Raw genomic sequence first — 19,716 nt, 5'->3', positions numbered from 1 at the left:
AATGGGAAGAGACAGGGGGTATGGAGAAAAGTGACGTGTTTGTGTGTATGTGTGTGTGTGTGTGGATTGTATTTGTGTGTAGCTGTAAGTCAGTGATAGCGTTTGTTGGGCTTATTGGTTGCAGGTGACTAAGGGCATTGTGCATAGTGTTTCTGTGAATGTGTGTGTGTGTGTTTATTCTTAGTATTTGCTCCAGAGGGTTACCAGGCACATCTTTATTATCGAGAATCACACACACACAAACACACACACACACACACACACAGATAGAAGCAGTGGGAATTCTAATCTTTTCATTGGTTCAAGTTTCTGAATGAGAGACACCATGACGTGATATCATTACTGCTAATAGAATAGATACTGCAGAAAAAGAGAAAGAAAAGAGGAGTAGAACAGACGAAACTAAATATCGTATATGTAAAAGCAGTCGTATCACGAAATCACAGATTAAGGTGGCAGGGGACATAAGATATTTCATTTAAAAATAAGTTTCTATACACACACAAAGACACACTTCTCAAACTTCCCCCGCTTATCAAATCTTATGAGGGACATCTCTAAACATTTGATTGAATGAGTCGTTTTTATAAAAGCAGCAAATTCAATACTGAGATCGCAGGGCGGCAAAAAGGAACAGACATACATTTAAATACAGAGGAGGCAACAAACAAGGAGGGAGAGGAGGACGATGAAGACGTAGAGTCGGAGAAGGGACAAAGGGAGGGAGAAGAGATCACAAGAGGACAGGAGGAAGCAGAAGAAGACAGGTGAAGATGTTGGAAGGAGTGAAAGAGGAAGCAACAAAAGGAGCTGATAGGAGGAAGAATGACGCAAAGTGGGAGGAATATTGCAGAAAAGTGAAAGGGAGAAAGGATTGCGATGATGGCGAATTCATGATGGGAGAGGCGGAAAGTGGAAGAAAGACTGGACTAAGTCAGGAGGAAATGTGAAGTGGGATGCACACATAGCAAAGGAGGAGGAGAGAAAAAAGGAGGGGGACACACGAGGAAATCAGAGGAGACAGTCACTCAGTGTTGACAGAAAACAGCAGCAGACGAGGGCTTCTGATTAAAAGATATTGAATATTGGTGACTCTGCACTCAATCTGTTGGCGACTGTGTAGCTGCGCTGCTGCCTGAAAATCCAATTTTAAAAGGCTTGATTTCGAGCCGTATTGCCACTAGAGTTGGAGCAGTATGCAGGAAATGTAGAAACCCTGCCACGTGATTGGCTGTCGTTATACAGCCGAACAGCGGAAAAATGGCCGTAAACGAGAAATGGACTTCTGCGATTGTTATCCTGATGAGTTGTGTATTTAGAAAATCCTCATTTCTGAATGTTAAGCAGGGAATCTTGACCACACAAGTGCCTCTTAAAAATGGTGATTTGGGGAGGAAATCCCATTCTATGCATGCTGGTTTTGGCGGAATTCAACCCCAGTGTGGCCAGCAGGAATGCAACCAAGGGTCTGCCTCTCAAGACAGTCCCACGGGATTATGGGTAGGTTTCCCTTGAGATGTCGTGCCATCGCCTTGGCAACTGTAAGATCTCCCTCACACAACTAAATACAGAAAAAAACATACACACACAAAGCAAGGAAGATTTGGCCTTGGGTTCATGATGGATCATGATTGTGTGTGTGTGTGTGTGTGTGTGTGTGTGTGTGTGTGTGTGTGTGTGTGTGTGTGTGTGTGTGCTCACATGAGTAAAGGAGGTTTCTCCTAATGAATCAAAGCAGATTGAACTATGGAGCCTAAACAAGCCTTTCTTGTGGTATTAATGAGGTTGCCATTAATAGTGCATGGTGCGTGCACATGTTTGTCACCATCCATCTGTGTATGTGTCTTCCTGTGTGTGTGTGTGTGTGTGTGTGCGTGTACGTAATGACCACATGATTATTCACAGTCATGAAACAATACATGAGATGGTCTCTTATTATGGGATGATTAGACGATCACCCACAGACCCTACTGCCATGCTGTGTGCGTTTGAAAGTGAATATTAGTTATGTGCAGGGCATGTCTGTACTCGTTCAGTTTGCATTAAAGTCGGCACTAACATATCTCTGTGCATGTATTAATGTAGAACCAGCGAGTGCATGTGTGAGCTTCTGTAGTTCTCTGTGTGTTTGTGAATGTGTGTTATACTCACAGTGTCCGCAGCTTGGGCATGTGGTTGAAGCTGGACAGGGGGATGAGGGTGATGTTGTTGTTGTTGAGGGTGCTGGAGAGAGAGACAGGGAGAGAAAAAAAGGGGAGAGAGTAGAAAAACAGATTGTTAGAAAAATAAGACCAGTGGTGCCACTTATTGGTTTGGTGGTTTAAACTCTGACGCAAGTCAAATTAAATTTTGTCAAGAAAACAGGTTCAAGTCCTTGTCACCTTTCCTCTGAGTTCTCAAAGAGAAAAAAGAAACTTGAAGTTTGGTGACTTTTGTTTCAGAGTCATAGCTGAATAAATAAGTTTATAACAACCTTTGTCTGTGGTTCCCAACCTCCAAATGGGTTGCAAAATGACTAAGGGGTCGTGAAACGGCTAATAGGATAGAAGAGAATCAAAAACATATTCTGCTTCACCAAAACATGAGAAAGGAAAATCACTCACAGGACAATACATCAATTTTAAACCTACAACAAAGGGGCTCGAGTAGATATTGTGTTGTCTTAAGGGGACACAAGAGGTTAGGAACCACCGGTCTCCTGATGTTTTAACATACATTTAGATTTTCTTTTAAATGTTAGAAATCACTGTACAGTGACAGAACAACTGTACGATGGATTTAAAAAGGCATTTCTGTAGTTTTGAAAAAACACCAAACATAGCACAAAATACTTTTCCCCACCATGACTTAAAGCTCCATGTGATGACAGTAAAATATGAACTTTTAATAATGTAATGCAGAATTGTTTAGCAATTGTGTTTAATTTTTTAATTTTAAGCATTTCCTAATCAGATCTTAACTACTGGAGAGTACACTGGCAAAAAATGTTATGTATTTCCTGATTTTCTGAATTCAGTATGTCAGCATAGAGACTTTAGTTTGATGTAGAGATTGTAAAGCCCACTAGGACAAATCCGTTATTCTGGGTTATTTTAATAAACTTTACTTGATCTGAAACAAAATTATATAAACATTGCTGGTACTATTTTAAACATCATCAAAACTGCAACACACTGCGTTTGCAAATCCTGATCTTCTGTCCAGGGTGCTGCTATTGTGCCAAGTCATCACATAGAGTTTTATCTTATTATTTATTGATACACACACACACACACACACACTATGCACGCACAAACCCCCTTGATCTGTGTTTCTTCCATCTCTAACTCATAAGCAGGTCACTGCTGTCTCTGACTATTAGCTCTCTCATAAACTAAAGTCTTTCTCATATGTAGTATCGACCTAAAGTGGAATGAAAAACAAGGTTGACTGTCATTACAACATACGCGCACACACACACACACACACAAGCAATCCCACTTGGCGTTTTGGAGAAACACAACGCCTATTGATTCTCTGTGGTTTCATGTACAGAACTGGAGACAGAAACGAGAGCAGAGGGGGAAAAAATGCAGAAAAGACGACTATTCCATCAAAGCAATCCACAGGGGGATCAGATTGCATTGACAGACTCGTACAAGCTGGTAAAGTTGCATATACAAAACACTGGCGGGGTGGGGGAAATTTATCCGAACACAAGCAGGGTCCCTTACTACAGCAAAACACAAGACTGGACAAAGACATACAACTTATATTATGTGGTCATAATGCAATGGACATTATGTGAAAAACAGATCAAATACATTGTAGTTAGTACCCTTAGATGTACTGTAGGATATAAATTACTGATTGTCACCACAAAATCTTGGACTGACCACTGAAGTTTACAGTAAACGATGCAATGTTTGCATGTCAGAAATTGTTTGCAGTGTTCTGCACTGATCATGCATAGGATAAACGTTGAGCTGCAAATGGTATTCTTAAAATGTGTTGTATTGTTATTTTATTTTATTATAAAAACAGATACTTTCCAGATTGATTTGGGTAGTAATACAACAATATTAAGCAAAAATAATGAGACCTCATTATAACTCGAGAGACTGTTCAAATGGCTTTAAGTCAAATTTTTTACCGGAAAAATTCAACATTGAAAACATGAGTAAATGAGAGATCCATGTTACATTAGAAAATCCAGGGATTTCTAAAATTTATATTAAAGTATAATTCTTCTGGTGGCTTGTGGGAGCCAACATCAACACGAGCCAGTGCAACCCTTTGGTTTGTTTTTGCCCAAGTTTCAGGGATCATTAATTTCACTGGATAGAAAATAGGGCTAGTTTACGTTACATATCACCCGAAACCTTGTGTATTCAAAAGAGTCATTGTTTCAGGACGGATGAAGACTGAGCGGTCATTTTTTATAACTAAAACCCATTCATTTTTCACGTTTGACAATGTGCTTTTAATGCTTTCCGACAAGGACAAGGTCAGCGTTCTCCCTGAAAAATGGCCCAAATTCAAGATGAGAGGATTTTTTTTTACAGCATCTGCAATATGTTTGTGCCTAAACATACAGTGTGACCACGCTGAGGGTTCAGATTTCGCCGACAAAAATCAAGGATGGTTTGTTTTACACACTGTCGTCACAACTGTTCAAAATAGGGTCATTACCGGGGGTTTGCTGTGTTTTTACTAACACCCACTCAGCCCTAAAATAGACTGTTTTTACTTCACTCTGTTGATGTTACTACTTTTCTTTCTCTTTAATTCTCTCTCCTTCCGATTCTCTTTCTACATTCCCCTCCCTGCCAGTGTAGCCTCAGTGGCCTTGGTAGACGTATAAAGTTTCACACTCACTCTCCCATACACACACACACACATCAGGAGTGCTGCTATGGTCAGCCCTGTCAGGGGTGATTCCACCCAGTATATATAATTTAATTGTGAAATAACAATAATTTCCCTCTGCAATTTCCCTGTCAGTTATTCTCCCACTCACTCTGTTCACCTCCCCCACCCCCTACCCCGCCACCCTCTGCATCTCTCTGCCTTAATAAAGTAGCAACTGGAGTGACTTAAGCCAAGATAAACACTAAAAACATCATTTAGAAGTCCACAACTATGTTTTATATAGTGGCCGTTTTTTCCCCCAGTTCACTTTACACGCCTCTGGTCACAGCTGCACTCTTAAAATCATAGATAGTTTTGGATTTGAAATGATCGTAAAAGAATATGTGCAAATTTTGACAAAGAGATCATTGCAGGAAGTTCACAGTTTAATATTTAGCAGATCTAGTTAGCAAAAGTGAAATCACCTTATCAAGCGAGGACTTTGATACACCAAAGAAAGTGTCATAGTTTGTCTTCACTTTGTGCAATTAAAATTATGTTAAACACTTTAACTGAATTCTTCTGAGTATGTGTTCACCCCAAAAACATACAGATAGGATGAAACATCTCATTTCCAAATTTTAGGTGCATTTTAGAACTGACAGAAATGTCCGATTTCTTTCTATTTTTAAATAAGAGCCGGCACTGATATAAGCCACAGAGAAACAGCCAGAACATATACCTGTAAGTTTCTACATTTGATTCAAGCCTTTGGTTTTACAGTGTATAACCACATGGGAACTTTCCACTGGTTTTGTTCTCCACCTTATGTCAGTCTAAACTTTATAATCCTCCAGCCTTGACAGATCCCAACACACCATACTGTACTTCCACCACAAAATCACACAGTGCAAACCGGAACATTGGCCGTGTAGTCGCAGTGCCATTTACAAATGTTTCACAACTGATGTTATATGGTTAGGAAAATACTTTGTGTGCTGTGTATTAGCATCCTGTTTTGCAGCTGTTTCCAAAGTGACGTTATGCTTTGAGTGAGAAAGCTTTTTCTTTTTTTTTTTTGCAAAGACTGTGTTGGTTTTATGGCTGCTTTTAGAACTGATGTTATAGTTAATGTTGCTTTGTATACTGAAGCTGTGTGGAGCCACAGAGGCAAAGATATAATTTATAGGTTAAATAAGCTGGTTAAAGACACAAAGATGTCTAGATAGACATTATTGGATGCTTTTCAGGCCCCTGAGTCCTTGGGATCTCTGAGGCGATCGTAATTCGTATGTCTTTAACCTTGTGTGTGCACAGTACATCAGAAGATCATCAGTCAATATCTCTTAAATGCTATCCAGTGTGTGAACTACACCTACAGTTTTGCCCATTAAAGACTCAATGCTTACAATCCTTTAGAAAAGTAGTAGTTTGCCCATTGTTCTGTCATTCATATTAAGGTCGGTGATGTTTTGTTTAGTTTTTTACTCTTTCTATATTATCAAATCTACAAGATAAACACAACTCATCTAATGTATGGATTTTAATAGAGCCATTGTATAAAGCCCACATTTTACTGGAAGCTTTCTGTCCTGCTGATTTATTATTAGAGAAAAGCCCATTTGAAAAATAAAAATCACATTTTGTTTTTGCAGTCACAGTAAAAGAGAGCTCAAAGACTGGTCCAACGCTGTTTGCGAAACACAATGTTTCTATTATAAAAAGCCTATTCAGCACTATTTTTTCTTTTTAATTTGAGATAGGCTGCAGTGACCGCTGCAGTGGTATTGCAGAAATCCATGATCCCTGAACGTGTGCATATGAGTGTGTGTGTTTCTGTTTCTGTGCGTTCTTGAGTCAGCATGTACAGTACATGCTTGCGTGTGTCTGTGTGTGTGTGTGTGTGTGTGTGTGTGTGTTTTCGATGCAGTGGTCTCTCTGTTGCAGTAAAAGGGCCTCTGCAGTCAGTGATGGAGTAGACTCTTTAGAGGCAACCCACCAGGGAGATGCTATCGGTTGTGTGTGTGTGTGTGCTTGTGTGTGTGTACGAGAGAAAGAAAGAGAGCGATTTTATCATATGTATCTTTGCTGCAGCCTACACACTGAGGTCAAAGCCTTACTCGTCAATCTTTCCTCAGTCGAACGCGCGCGCACACACACACACACACACATCCAAGATTAACTATTTGCAGAGGTCCAAACATCTCCTGCTCTACTTTTATCTTCCTGGATATTATGGCAGGTATAAGAAAATAACTAAAATAATAAATAAATACTCCAAAACAGCTTTCAAAATGAAATTCCTTTTTAGTATTTGACAACATTACTGTGTTGCACCGAGTCACACAAAACTGATCATGTAATTGATGCCAGGATTAACATCATTCAGTCAAATTAAATTATTCAGATATTCTACCTAACTGATGTCTTACATTGTGCACACTGAAAACATGGCAAATAAATGGTAGCCCCTGTAGACATGCTGCATTTCATTAAAAATAACTTCTTTTGAGCTAATATAAAGAATGAACAAAATGAGCTTTTCCTTCTCTGTTATGCGTGAAAGGCTGTCACACATGCAAACTGTGATCACCTGAAATCTTTGTGTTGTTGGGAAAGTTGGGAAATTCCTTTCAGATTTTGATGTAATTTAAAATGAATTTTGCCCTAATTGCCTGCACATTGCTGTTATATAAGTTATACGTTACACATGTTTTATATATATATATATGTGTGTGTGTGTGTGTGTGTTATATATTATAATGCATATCTAATATGTTCCAAATACTAGCAAAATTGCTAGCCAAATCTATTAGCAATGGGTCTATTGGCTACTGTTTTTCTGTGGGTCAAGTTGACAGTTTGTGTTTATAAAAGCAATAATTTACACCAAACCTCTGTGACCTTCAAGTTCAAGTTCATAACTTAATTTTTATCGCTATGTTTTCAGTCATACTGTAGGATAAAATTAAAACAGTATGAGGCGGTCTCGTGGTTTGAGATGCTAACCGTAAGGTCACAGTTTTGATTAACATGTCCCGTAAACATCTGTTTTTCCTGTTTGAGTCCCTTTGAGCTACATGTAAACGAAAAACTTCTCTAGATCTGGAAACAATAAAAATGAGATATTTTAGATATGAATCTCATACACATGAAGAACACATGTATCTCTATGTGTGTGTATGCGTGTTTATGTTTGTAGGGTTGCTCTTGAGCTCTGTTTAGTTGTATATTGTATCTATTTGCATCTGGCTCCATAAAGTCTGAGCTGCCATTGTGTGTGCCTGAATGTGTGTGCGTATAATAAAGTGAATTTTCTATTAGTCTCTATTATGCTCAATCAGCCTTAACAGACACAGATCAATACACTGACAGAATGTCTGAATTACTACAGGCACTAAAACACAACACAACAATGTAACTTTATGACTGTGATTACAACCAATATTGACTTCACGTTCAATACGATTATTCTCTCTCGTAATCACTAACATTAGTTATGGTCTGTGAAAAGGGACAGAGGTCTGACGACTGAATTACCAAACACAATGTTAAACGTATCATTAATGCACCTTTATGTAACAGTATTGAATGGTCATTTTATTGCCTTTTATTGGACACTAAATGTCTGATTATACTCTGCAAAAGGTTTGTGCAACAGTGCATTTGACAGGCTTCCACAGTTACTAGTAATACTTATCTGGATAAATATAAATTCTCAGTGTATAAATTATTCTCCTTGTGTGTGAATTTTGAATAGAATTTTTATTCTGACAACTTGATTTACAAAATGCTGAGCATTCATTTTTGGAAAAAAAACTACTATGTGAATATAATTTCCCCATCTTTTCTAATACATGAGGAACCAGAGGCTAAACGTCATTGCTACTAGTGTACAAACGCCATAATTTATTTCAATTTTCTGCAATCATCTTGGAATATTAGACAAAAACCTTCTCGTGCACTTGGACCTACTCCTAAATCAATACCCCATTGTGGGAATGAAACCATAAACTGAAAGCACAACAAAGCAATTTTATGACCCTTTTACAACTACATTATTGCTACAATTGATCAAACTGCCTCTAATAATTGCAACCATTATAATCTTTGATGGAACAAAAAAAAGATTCTAGAAACATGCATTGTTTTTATCAGTCTTACTCGATGAATATCATTAGTGTTATGGTGATAATATGTCTCAGTTCAACCAGGGAGCTGCTCTGCAAGCAAACTGTTTTCCACCAGCACCAGTTCCTCTAATGTAATCTACGTGTTGGGAAGGTACATATATCAGGTTTGTTTGCTGGTTTCAGTGCCATTATTGGGAATGCCAAGGGAATGCAATCACTAACCCAATTGGTTAGAAAACTGGCAGCTGACCTGAGAATCAGGATTAAGGCGGTCACATACCAACATTTTTTAGTGGAAACACCACTATCAGTGGATTTTCCTGCAGGTAGAAGGAAAATCCATGTCATTCTTTTGCATTCAGTTCAACTTTGGTAAACATTGACATGCAATTCGGGCTTTTATTCAACCCTACTTTATAAAAAATAGACATGGTTTGCAGACAGTTGTAATAGGAGTTAATGGTACAAATACATCTTTTGCATGTGACCTCTCATTAGTAAGATCTTTGTAACCTCTTCAATATGTCTTTTTCATGAAATTATATACAATCCTTTTTAATGTGCCTTTAAAGATCACTCACATAGTTAAATTTTTTGTTCTACTCTTTTGTAGCCTGTAGAAACAGTAAACTGTGAACTGTAGACATGTTATTTTTCTGCATCCACTGCCTTTGAGTGATAGAAATGCATGTTAAAACTCCATACAAATGTAAAAGAATATTCCTACCTCTGTGATTTCTTTGGATTCCACCACAGTTAAAATGGAGCCCAATCAGTACAGAAAGTCAGTCCCTTGGAATAATGATGCTAAGGGCATCTCGCATTTTTCCTTCATCATAGCAAAGGCGGCGATACAAAACCTGCCTCAATAGTCCAATAAATGCATCCACAGCACGTTTTATGCTTTAAATAAGTAACACAACTAACTTATTCTGGCTTGTGAAACTCTTCTTGTCATCCTCTGCCTTCATACAACAGTGAACTCAACTTGTATTTATTGTAACAGCAGCATGATAAGTTCATGCTCCTCTGGTTGTTAAAGGTTGATGTGGGAAATCTCTAAATACATTTGATAGGGGAAAGGGATAGAAATACAGCATTTAATTCAATATGAATTTAGTGGTTGGATTTTGTACGAGTTGCATATTCAAAATGTCAATGTGGATCATAATTAATGTTCACAAGGAAAATCCAAGACCTCCAGCTAACCTCCTGGATTCAAAACATAATGTGTAAAACAGAGTGGATCGCCATTCAATATCAATACCTAAAATAAAATGCAAAGGAAAGGTTATGCTGTAATTAATGTTATCAAGTTAAATCAAGCTAACATTCCTGTTTTCTAAATTGAATCTTTTCAGGGCTGAAATTGATATTCCAGTGCCGTGACTGAAAAAATATTGATTGGAAAGATTAAATGCAAAATGTTCTTTGGCAGAAAATAAAATGGGGTGAACAGCAAATGGGGTGGATAGGTTAAAGCAGGTATGAATTGTATCAAAGAGGAATGTTGATTGTCATTTGAAGCATGTATTAAGATAAACTGTGAAGCCAGTGTAAACATTGATTTTGAGTGTGGGTGTAAATTCATCCAATGACGGGGAAGACATCTAAAAAACAATCTATTCTTTATCTGTTTTACATGAGCACTCATATGCAGCTGTAGCTGAATCATAAAACTACAGCAACATAAGCATTTTTTCACTCTCGCAAAAGAAAAATCTTGGCAAACATCTAATGATAATTTTTACAAAGCTGTGGTAATCCTAATCATTTACCATAAATTATTTGTTAGTTTAATGAGTGACCAAAAGCCAAAGACTGTAGAACAGTATAAAAGTTGGGCTGATTGTCTTTCTTGCCAAGAGTTATGTGAGAAGATGGACACCACTCCCATGTCTGTATTGTAAATATAAAGCTACATCCAGCAGCTGGTTAGCTTAGCTTAGCACAAGAATGGAAACAGCTATTTATTTGCCTGGCACAGTAAAAGTCTTGTCATCACAATGAAGTTGCCATTGTGCCAGGCAACCAGCCAGTATTTGTGCTAATCTAAGATAACCAGCTGCTGGCAGTGATATCAATCTGTATCTGTAGTATTTCCTAACTGAAGGACCAAACTTTTGTGTAAAACTGTACTAACTTTCTTATTCTATGATTGTGGCAGTTTCTGTAAGAACAAGAATCTAGTGGAAAAAAAGAACTGCAGCTTAGGCTTGACATTAGCATTCAATTGTAGTGCTGGCTGCTTATATAAAATGCTTCTCACACATAGGTTGATTTTTCTATACCTACAGTGCCAAAAGCAAAGAAACTGGCTATAGGTTAAATCTCTTTTGTGTATGTTAATCCCATACATACAGTAGACATTTGGTCATATTATTATTTTATTCTGTATTGTTCATCCCAACACCAAAATGTTGCAGGTGTTTTCGCTTTGACATGAGTTCTAACAGGAATTTATATCTCTGAGAGCTTTCCCACAGCACAGACACTGAAAGGGGGCCAACAGCCGAAAGGCCTAAAACACTCTTTGAGTTGTGTGAAGAGCCCTCAGCAGCTTCCCCGAGGCCTCATTACAGCTTCAGGAAAGGAGGCAAAGGGGAAACGCACGGACACTTTACTCCTTCAATCACTCATTTGTTTAACCCCTTCACACCAACTATTCACTCTTTCAGTATGGAGAAAGAGAGCAGCTAAGAGAGGCCCCAAAATGTGTCACTCTTTCAATCAAATAGACCACCTAAACATTTAACCTCTTCACTCTTTCTATCCACTCCTTCAGCTCAAGACAGATGGGGGAGGGGAGATACTGGTCTATAGGTAGATATATATGCAACCTGTATATTTGTTTGTGTGTGTGTGCGTGCCTGCCTATATGCATGCGTGTGTGTTTGTTGGAGGCTGGACAGCTGTATTCTGTCTCGCTGAGTCAGACAGTGAGACCCACCGACCCTTAAAGTAATCAGTCATCTGAGAGTCACACAATGATGCTGTGCTTCTGTATACGCAGGGGTGTGTGTATGTGTGTGTGTGTGTGTGTGTCTGTTGGATTATGTAGTTGAGTGTGTGCACACGCATTGTTGTGAACGCGTACCTTTGTTAATTTGTGTGTGTAAGGAAAAAACAAAGAGTTTTCAAGGATGAAACTCTGTGTGAATGAAAGCTTGAGGGTCTTTTTAAGTGTATATATGTGCTTGTGTGTGTGTGTGTGTGTGTGTGTGTGTGTGTGTGTGTGTGTGTGTGTGTGTGTGTGTGTGGGAGGTTGCTGAGGCTATGAGACACACAGAAACAGAAAGAATGGGATATGTGAATGAATGGTCCTGTCTTTCATTCAGTGTGTGTCAGGATATTTTAGCTTGTATGTTGAAGTGATTTTTGACCCTGTTGACTTTAACACAGAACTCTAAAGGTCTATGAGGTCTGCAAACAGGCTTTAAGGGCCTTTAGGTATAAGAGTTAAGGGCTCTTAGTGGTTGAATTGTCTCATATTTGAACTTTCCCACGGGGTTTAACGCCTGCTTTACTGCTTTACCCTGTAGCCTGGTGTTAAATAGTGTGTGAGTGAGTGTGTTTTGTTTGTGTGTATGTGAGTGTGTGTGGGCTAGTTTAATAAACTCTCTAGTGTTTGAACAACCAAAGTCGTGCAATTTACTCCTCTCATCTCTGAGAAAATTGACATTTCCAGAGTGTTGCTGTTGGAAACCACCCTGGGAAAGCTCAACTGTTTACAACCCAAACCAAAAAAACCCACTAAAGAGTTGAGATAATTAGTAGTGACCAAATCTTGCCGCATATAAAGTCTAAAATTATATTAATGACAGAGTGTGCACATGATTAACCACTTTTCAGGTGATGTGCAAAACAGTGAAATGAATTCTTCTCAAAGAAATTTTTAAAGTGAACCCATGACATTTTAAAATCGGGCCTGTTATTTTTCTGCTGAAAACATGGTTGCACAAATGGAGGAAAGAAAAGGTTTCTGTATTGGCGCTCCAATTAACTGAATAATGGATGTTTGCATTATTCCTCACTGAGACCAGTAGGTCCTGAGCACTGCAAGCTTTTCAGATTGCCTCAAAGGAAGAAACTTTGTCCAATAATGTGCCAAACTCCTGGCAAAGAGTTTTAACAGATTGAAATACGAAGGTATCTTTGTGAAAAATCAATGCTCTTTGAAGTGGGGTGTAAATAATAGTCTGAATGTGGAGTAAAGTTACAAAAGCTGCCCTTAAAACCACAATCTGATGATGTTTATTTAATCAAATTAACTAACACTAACTAAAAAGGGATACAGGATGATTGTCATTGGACAATTCCATGTGGTTTGGCAGAAGGCTGTATGTCTGTGTGTGTGCATATGTGAGGGTGAGAAAGGGAAAAAGAGAATGCAGAGAAACAGATTTGTGTGTGTGTGTGTGTGTGTGTGTGTGTGTGTGTGTGTGTGTGTGAGAGAGAGAGAGAGAGAGTGTAGGAACACAATGCCAGGCTTTTGCTTTCTGATATTTCATAATATGTCACCCTTGTATTCCGATCGAATACAAATGCTTTGTGGGATTCCAGAATGAAAATCTGCAAGCAAGACATGGCGAAGCAAAGGGAGAGGAGCGAAATACTAATAATATGTGAGGGAGGAAGACAGACAGGAGGAAAGATGTACATAAAATCTACTGATGAGAACATTACACCTTAAACGGAAACAAATTAGACTGCAGATTGCCTCTCTCTTCCTTGACTCTCCTCCTCCTCCTTCTTCCTTTTGCTCTCCTCTTTTCTCAATTGTCTTTTAGCTCTGCTTGATTTCCACCTTAAATCGCCTCTCCTCCTCCTCCTCTCCTTCATCACCATCTCTCCTCCTCTTTCCTGTCCTGCCACCCAGTGGGAAGTGATTAATTGTGAATGGGTCAGACTGCTGGCACAGAGCTCTTCCAATATCTGATGCTATTCCCACCTCTGCATAAGCTCTGTGTTACCAGCCGTCCTGTGTGAACTGTCTGAGATTGGACTTAACGTGTTACCTGCATGGCTGTTTAGGTCAGTGAACACCCCCAAAAACATTATGACAGAGCACAAACTCATGTTAAACCATCTCAGCATTACAAACATGAATGAGCATTTCAATTATAATACATTTTTTTAAGATTACTTAATATAACTCAATATGAACCATTTTTGCTCTTATCAAGTGTGTATGATACAGAAAGAAAAGCTCAAACAATACAACACATAATACTGTATATGCATAAGAACACTTAACAATATATCGGTTGGCTGATAATGGCATATCACAGAGAAATCGGTATCAATGTCAACTAGAACTGGTCAGTGATGTCTATGTTAAATTATTTAACATTATATTTAACAAAGTTATTTGTTTAAGAAAGCAGCCTCTTGAGCATCTTTTCATATTCATATTGGTGCACAATCCATGTAAAAAGGACAAATTTCATTCCAGTGCCAAAATTCACTATATTTGTTTTCAGTGAAATTTTCTCCTCTAAAATCGGTATTGGTATTGATCTCAAAAATGCCATATCAGTCGGCCTCTAGAAAGAATCGACAATGTGTAACTCTATTCTGCTGATGTAATAGTGTCAGTGCTGCTGTTTGGCTACCATGCACAAAGCTGTTCCAGTCTCTGTCAACCAGTCCCCCACCTGTCTGATGGCTATATTTCACTCTGTCTCCTTACTTCCCTCCATCCCTGTTTCTCTTCTCCCCTCCTTCTCTCCCTCTGCCAGGCCATCTCTTCCTTCTTTATCACCTCCACCTTCTGTTCCTTCACCTCTTTTGTCCCTCTCCCTAACTCTAATTTCAATCTTTTTGCCTCCTCCAGCCCCTTTGACCTTTTCTCTGTGTATCTCTCCAACCAAACAAACTCTAAAGTGCCTTTTAAATCCACCATCATTATTGTAGTGGAAACAGTCAACTCACAGTTTCAATTTATCTCTTTTTCAGGCCCTGCTTCACTTTCCTCTTCTTGTTATTCCCCCACCCTGTTATCCCAAGACTACTTTCTCTAAATCCCAAACAAATACGTCTAAAACCACTGTCCTTATTTTAAAGACGGTAGTTACCTTCCACACTTATCTTAGCCAGTCTTCCATGGCTTTATTTTTTCCTCTCTCTTTTCGCTCGCTTTTGAAAAGATATTTCCAAACTTTCAATTCTTATGCTGACTACTGGCCCCCTCTTTCTTGATTTCTGACCCTCCATCTTGTCTTTCTTCCTTTTTCTCTTTCTTTCCCATACTGCCTCATCCCTCTCTCTCTCTCTCTCTTTCTCTCTCTCTCTTCCTCTCTCTCTCTCTCTCTCTCTCCTCTCTCTCTCTCTCTCTCTCTCTCTCAGGTCAGACTCTCTATCTTTGCCAGGGCACTGGTTGTTGCCAGGGTGTGATGGCTCTGCTGAGCCCGCTGACTCAAACAGAAGCCAAAAGGCCAGCCAAACCAAAATCACTGAACAGCAGAATGCTGCACTCCTCTGTTCTCTTCTGACCCCTCCGTGCACACAAACACACACACACACACACACACACACACACACACACACACACACACACACACACACACATACAAGGACAGACAGATACAGATGTGTACACATACGAGAAGATATGGTGTAACATATACGGCACGAACATAGACAAGCACTGACAAAGACACTTGCCTCCACTTAAAGTAAATTTGCTTTCTCAGGAACCTTTAGAGTATTCACAAACACAAACACACAACAGCCTTTGTATTACTAAACTTTAGGTTCAAGAAAGGTTCGTTTCAGGGGCTTCGATCCAGCACCCACGTGTCAGGGATATAAGACAGATCTGGAGGCAGGACGCGACCACAGAAATGCAATCGTTACTGGGGGCGGCTGAGGCTGGACCAATTGCACTGGGGATATTCTGACATGTAGGGCAAGCATACGCACACACACACAGACACTCACACACTCACACACACACACACACACACACACACACACACACACACACACCCACACACAAACACACACACACACACACACACACACACACACACACACACACACACACACACACACACACACACATGCAAACACTCACAACATATGCACAGTTTTCTCTACCCACTAACTCTTGTTTAATTCTGACGGTTGTACCAGTGGAGTTGCACAAACAAATACTGTATTTGGCTGTACTGTGAGTTCAAATTACAATTAAGGCAAAAGGCGTGCATGTGTGCACACACACACACACATACACACACCCAGGGTATTTCACCATACTGCATTTACTATTGGGACAAACATGCATAGTTACAAACTCTTCTTGTATTTTGTATTTCTTCACAATAGCAGACATATACTTGACAGCATATCATTCATCTGGAGCCACATCAATCATTGTTGGATTAGAAAATGATCTGAAAGTATGCCATTATTTAGTATTTATAGATTGCCATATTGCCTTTATGAATTAAATTTGTATAATCACATGCTACGAACTTGCATGGGGTGCGTGGCACCAAGAAATTTAGCTAGTTATTTGGTTTGTTGCAACACTTTTAGAACATCCAATCCCCACAAGGGAAAAGTCACAATCACAAATGGTCGTTGTTTGGTTAAGTAGGCGCTAAAACAAGAACAACTTAGTTAGGATTAGGAAATGGTCAGAAGTTACGTTACGTACCTGACATAATTTAGATGGAAAATGGTTTCAGAGAGGACACGAGCAGCAGCCTCATGGGTTAAAGTCCCATGTTTGTTTAAGTTATCCATCCACCCTGCCACGTCCATAAGTGTTTTTTCTTGCTCCTAATACGATGTCACCTAAAGGTGGGCGTGTCCAGAAATATCTAAAGTGTCATGCAGCAAAGGGCCACTGACCAAGCTGAGGTATGTGATGAATAGAATATAACTTAGAGAGAGGAAAGTAGGTTTACTTGATAAAAGGACCATACAAAAGGATTTGGGACAGTATTTTGGGCTGACATGCTCTGTACTCTGCCTAACGATAATAAATTGTCAATGTTGAAAATATATGAATGATTTATATAATATACAAAAACAAAATACATTTCGGCTCAAAAATATTTCATTTGATAACTATGTTTTATTTTTCTATCTTAACTGGATTTAGTTTTGTTCATCCATATTTCATATGTTATAGTCTCATATAGCGTGCACAACTGGCCAAGTGTAAGTAATGTCATTTGGAAATACTGTACTTTTGGCAGACTTTGTGTGTGTATGATGATTTGAGCACTGTTGGAGACATCATTAAAGAGTAATGCTAACACTCTGAATCCCCTGCCAACATCTTCCTCTTTTTTTAAAGTGTATTTTCAAACTTGCAGTCATGAAAAAAGGAAAGAAAGTTTAGGGAAACATGGTGGAAGCGAGGCTGAGAAGTCAACCGCTCAGTAGGTGGAAATAAAATTCATGCCTCTAGCTTACAAGTTTCATACACGTCACTCTGTCTTTCTTGCTGTTCTTCTCTCTCTCTTGATGTTTAAAAAAAATTGTTCTGGTCTCTTGTCTCCGGTTGAATGATCTGAACTGAACCTCCTCGATTTGATGATGTCACATTATAGTGAAATGATTTTCACGCTTAATTACGTACAGTAGTAACAGTAGATTTTCATAATCCCACTAAATAAGATGATACAGAGGTGGGAAAAGGTGAAGGTACAATATACAAGAATGACAGGAAGTAAGAGGGGAGGAGAAAGAGGAGGAGAGTATGTTGCAGAAATACAGAAAGAGAGGAAGAGACGGGACAACAGGGCAAGGGGAAGGAGGGATGAGAAAAGGTGGACAGGACGTAGGTGGAAAGAGAAGTGAATATTGGAGGTGAAAAATGATTGAGAAGACAGTAAAATCAGAAGGAAGACGAGGGATGACATGTTAGGGGAAGAAGAGAGGGCTGAAAAAAGTGTTTGAGTGTGTGTGTTAGAGAGAAAGAGAGAGAGAGAGAGAGAGAGAGAGAGAGAGAGAGAGAGAGAGATAGAGAGTTTCAGGCGGAGTGAAAGTCACCTTGTGGAGCTACAGTGCACTGAGCAACTCTGTCTGTCTCCCCTTATGAATTATGACAGTCGCTGGTTGGCCCAGACCCCTTCACTACACACACACACACACACACACACACACACACACACACACACTCTCTCTCTCTTACTTTCTCTTCTTTTTCTCGCCTTCTCTCTCTCAGTGATACATCCTCATCCAGAAAGCTGTGCTTCACTGAGAGAAGCGATCATAAAATATGCAGCTATTCCACTACTCTTTAGAGTGCTCCTCAGACCCCTTGACTCTTTGTGTGAGTGTGTGTGTGTGTGTGTGTGTGTGTGTGTGTGTGTGTGTGTGTGTGTGTGTGTGTAGGCATGTCATGTAATGGCAGTGGGAGTCCTCTCTTTTCTCTCTAACGTCTATAACCATCTCGCCTTTCCTTTCTCCGTCTGTCTCTCTTTGTCAGACCCTAAGCTTCTGTCAGTCCTAGTCCACAGTTTCAGTGTCTGAAAAATTGAATATATTTCAGTTCAGCAGACATAATTTCCATGACATCTGACCTGCTTCTCATTCACTCACACTATCTTTCATGCTCAAACCCTCCCTGTCCCCCGATGTCATTTTTCTGTGGTATCAGCAAAAAGGTAAGCTTTCCTGCAGGAAGGAATCAACTAGGGCTTCAGACTCAGTGTCCCTTCCCTCCTTTAAACGCCCTCATGCAAAAGATGCTAATAGCAAAGCCTTTGCTTTCATGTCAGTCTTTCATCTGCAGCGCATTTGCTTTTTATGCTTGGAAGCAGTTCGATCATGAATCTGCAAAATATATATAAATATCTGCTGGTTTTCTGCACAACTAAGTGAAATATCATCGAAATCACAGAAGCTGCAATTTTTTGATAAAGGTAAAATGTGTGACAGAACAGCATTATAATGAAGTGCTGTAGAGCTGCAGAGATGCCCTGGCCTGCAAATCTTGTTCTACAGATAAAAGAAAACACGTTTGTTTGGTACAGACCCAAACAAATGTCACATCATCAAGATTTTACAGTTTTTTCCAGTGAAAATGAAAATTGTGATGATCATTTCCACTAATCGTGAATCATATCGCCCATTGCAATATCTGTCAAAAATAATGGCAATATGATTATTTTCATTGCAGCCCTAATTTCAATCTATTCAGATTTACAAAAGTGTAAACAGACATGTAGTTTACTGTATTTCTACTGTGCTTCAGACAACCGTAATAGCATTAAACGGGTTGTTAAGAAATTATGTTTTGTTTGCACCATAGAAAACAGAGTCGTATCCTGCCAAAAGCATTGCAGAGGATAATTAGGTACTTTGTGCAAATACGTGTTTGGTATTCAACAAAAACTTTTCCAATAAGTGTACAGGAAAGAACTGAGCTTTTGGCTCAAGGACACTTCAATAGGTGCTGAATGCTGATGGACACATATTGGATTTTTCAGGGACTGAATGGCTAGAGATTATCTGATTTATGATACTATCGATGACATCGAGCCGGCACATAAATGGGGGCAACAAGTGGCTTTAGAAATCCATACTGGTAATGTACAAACACTGTCGTGAAGTCACATCCCATGTTTGAACATGTCATTCAACCAAGATGCAAGAAACTGGTAGCCCTGATGAAGCAGTAACGTCCGCGGATATAAAGCTGCTGTATATGTTATTACCTTAAGAAGCAGCTAATCGTGGATGGTGGTTTGAAAAAGACAAGAACAGTGGAACAAGAATGCATTGACTTTGA

General features: G+C 39.2%; 1 protein-coding gene across 2 annotated transcripts in view; it reads right to left on the bottom strand.

Moving 5' to 3' along the window:
* The window catches only part of slit3 (slit homolog 3 (Drosophila)), a 240,419-nt gene that overhangs the window by 67,681 nt on the left and 153,022 nt on the right, over window positions 1-19,716 (bottom strand). For both annotated transcript variants that reach the window (XM_051419431.1, XM_051419432.1), the window contains one exon: window positions 2,152-2,223. In XM_051419431.1, coding sequence (XP_051275391.1) covers window positions 2,152-2,223 — 72 coding nt within the window. The remainder of the gene's footprint in view (window positions 1-2,151; window positions 2,224-19,716) is intronic.

The sequence above is a fragment of the Dicentrarchus labrax genome, unplaced genomic scaffold (genome assembly GCF_905237075.1).
Source record: "Dicentrarchus labrax unplaced genomic scaffold, dlabrax2021, whole genome shotgun sequence".
Classification (NCBI taxonomy): domain Eukaryota; kingdom Metazoa; phylum Chordata; class Actinopteri; family Moronidae; genus Dicentrarchus; species Dicentrarchus labrax.
The sequence above is the reverse complement of the archived record's forward strand: the minus strand, read 5'-3'. Positions and strand labels throughout refer to the sequence as shown.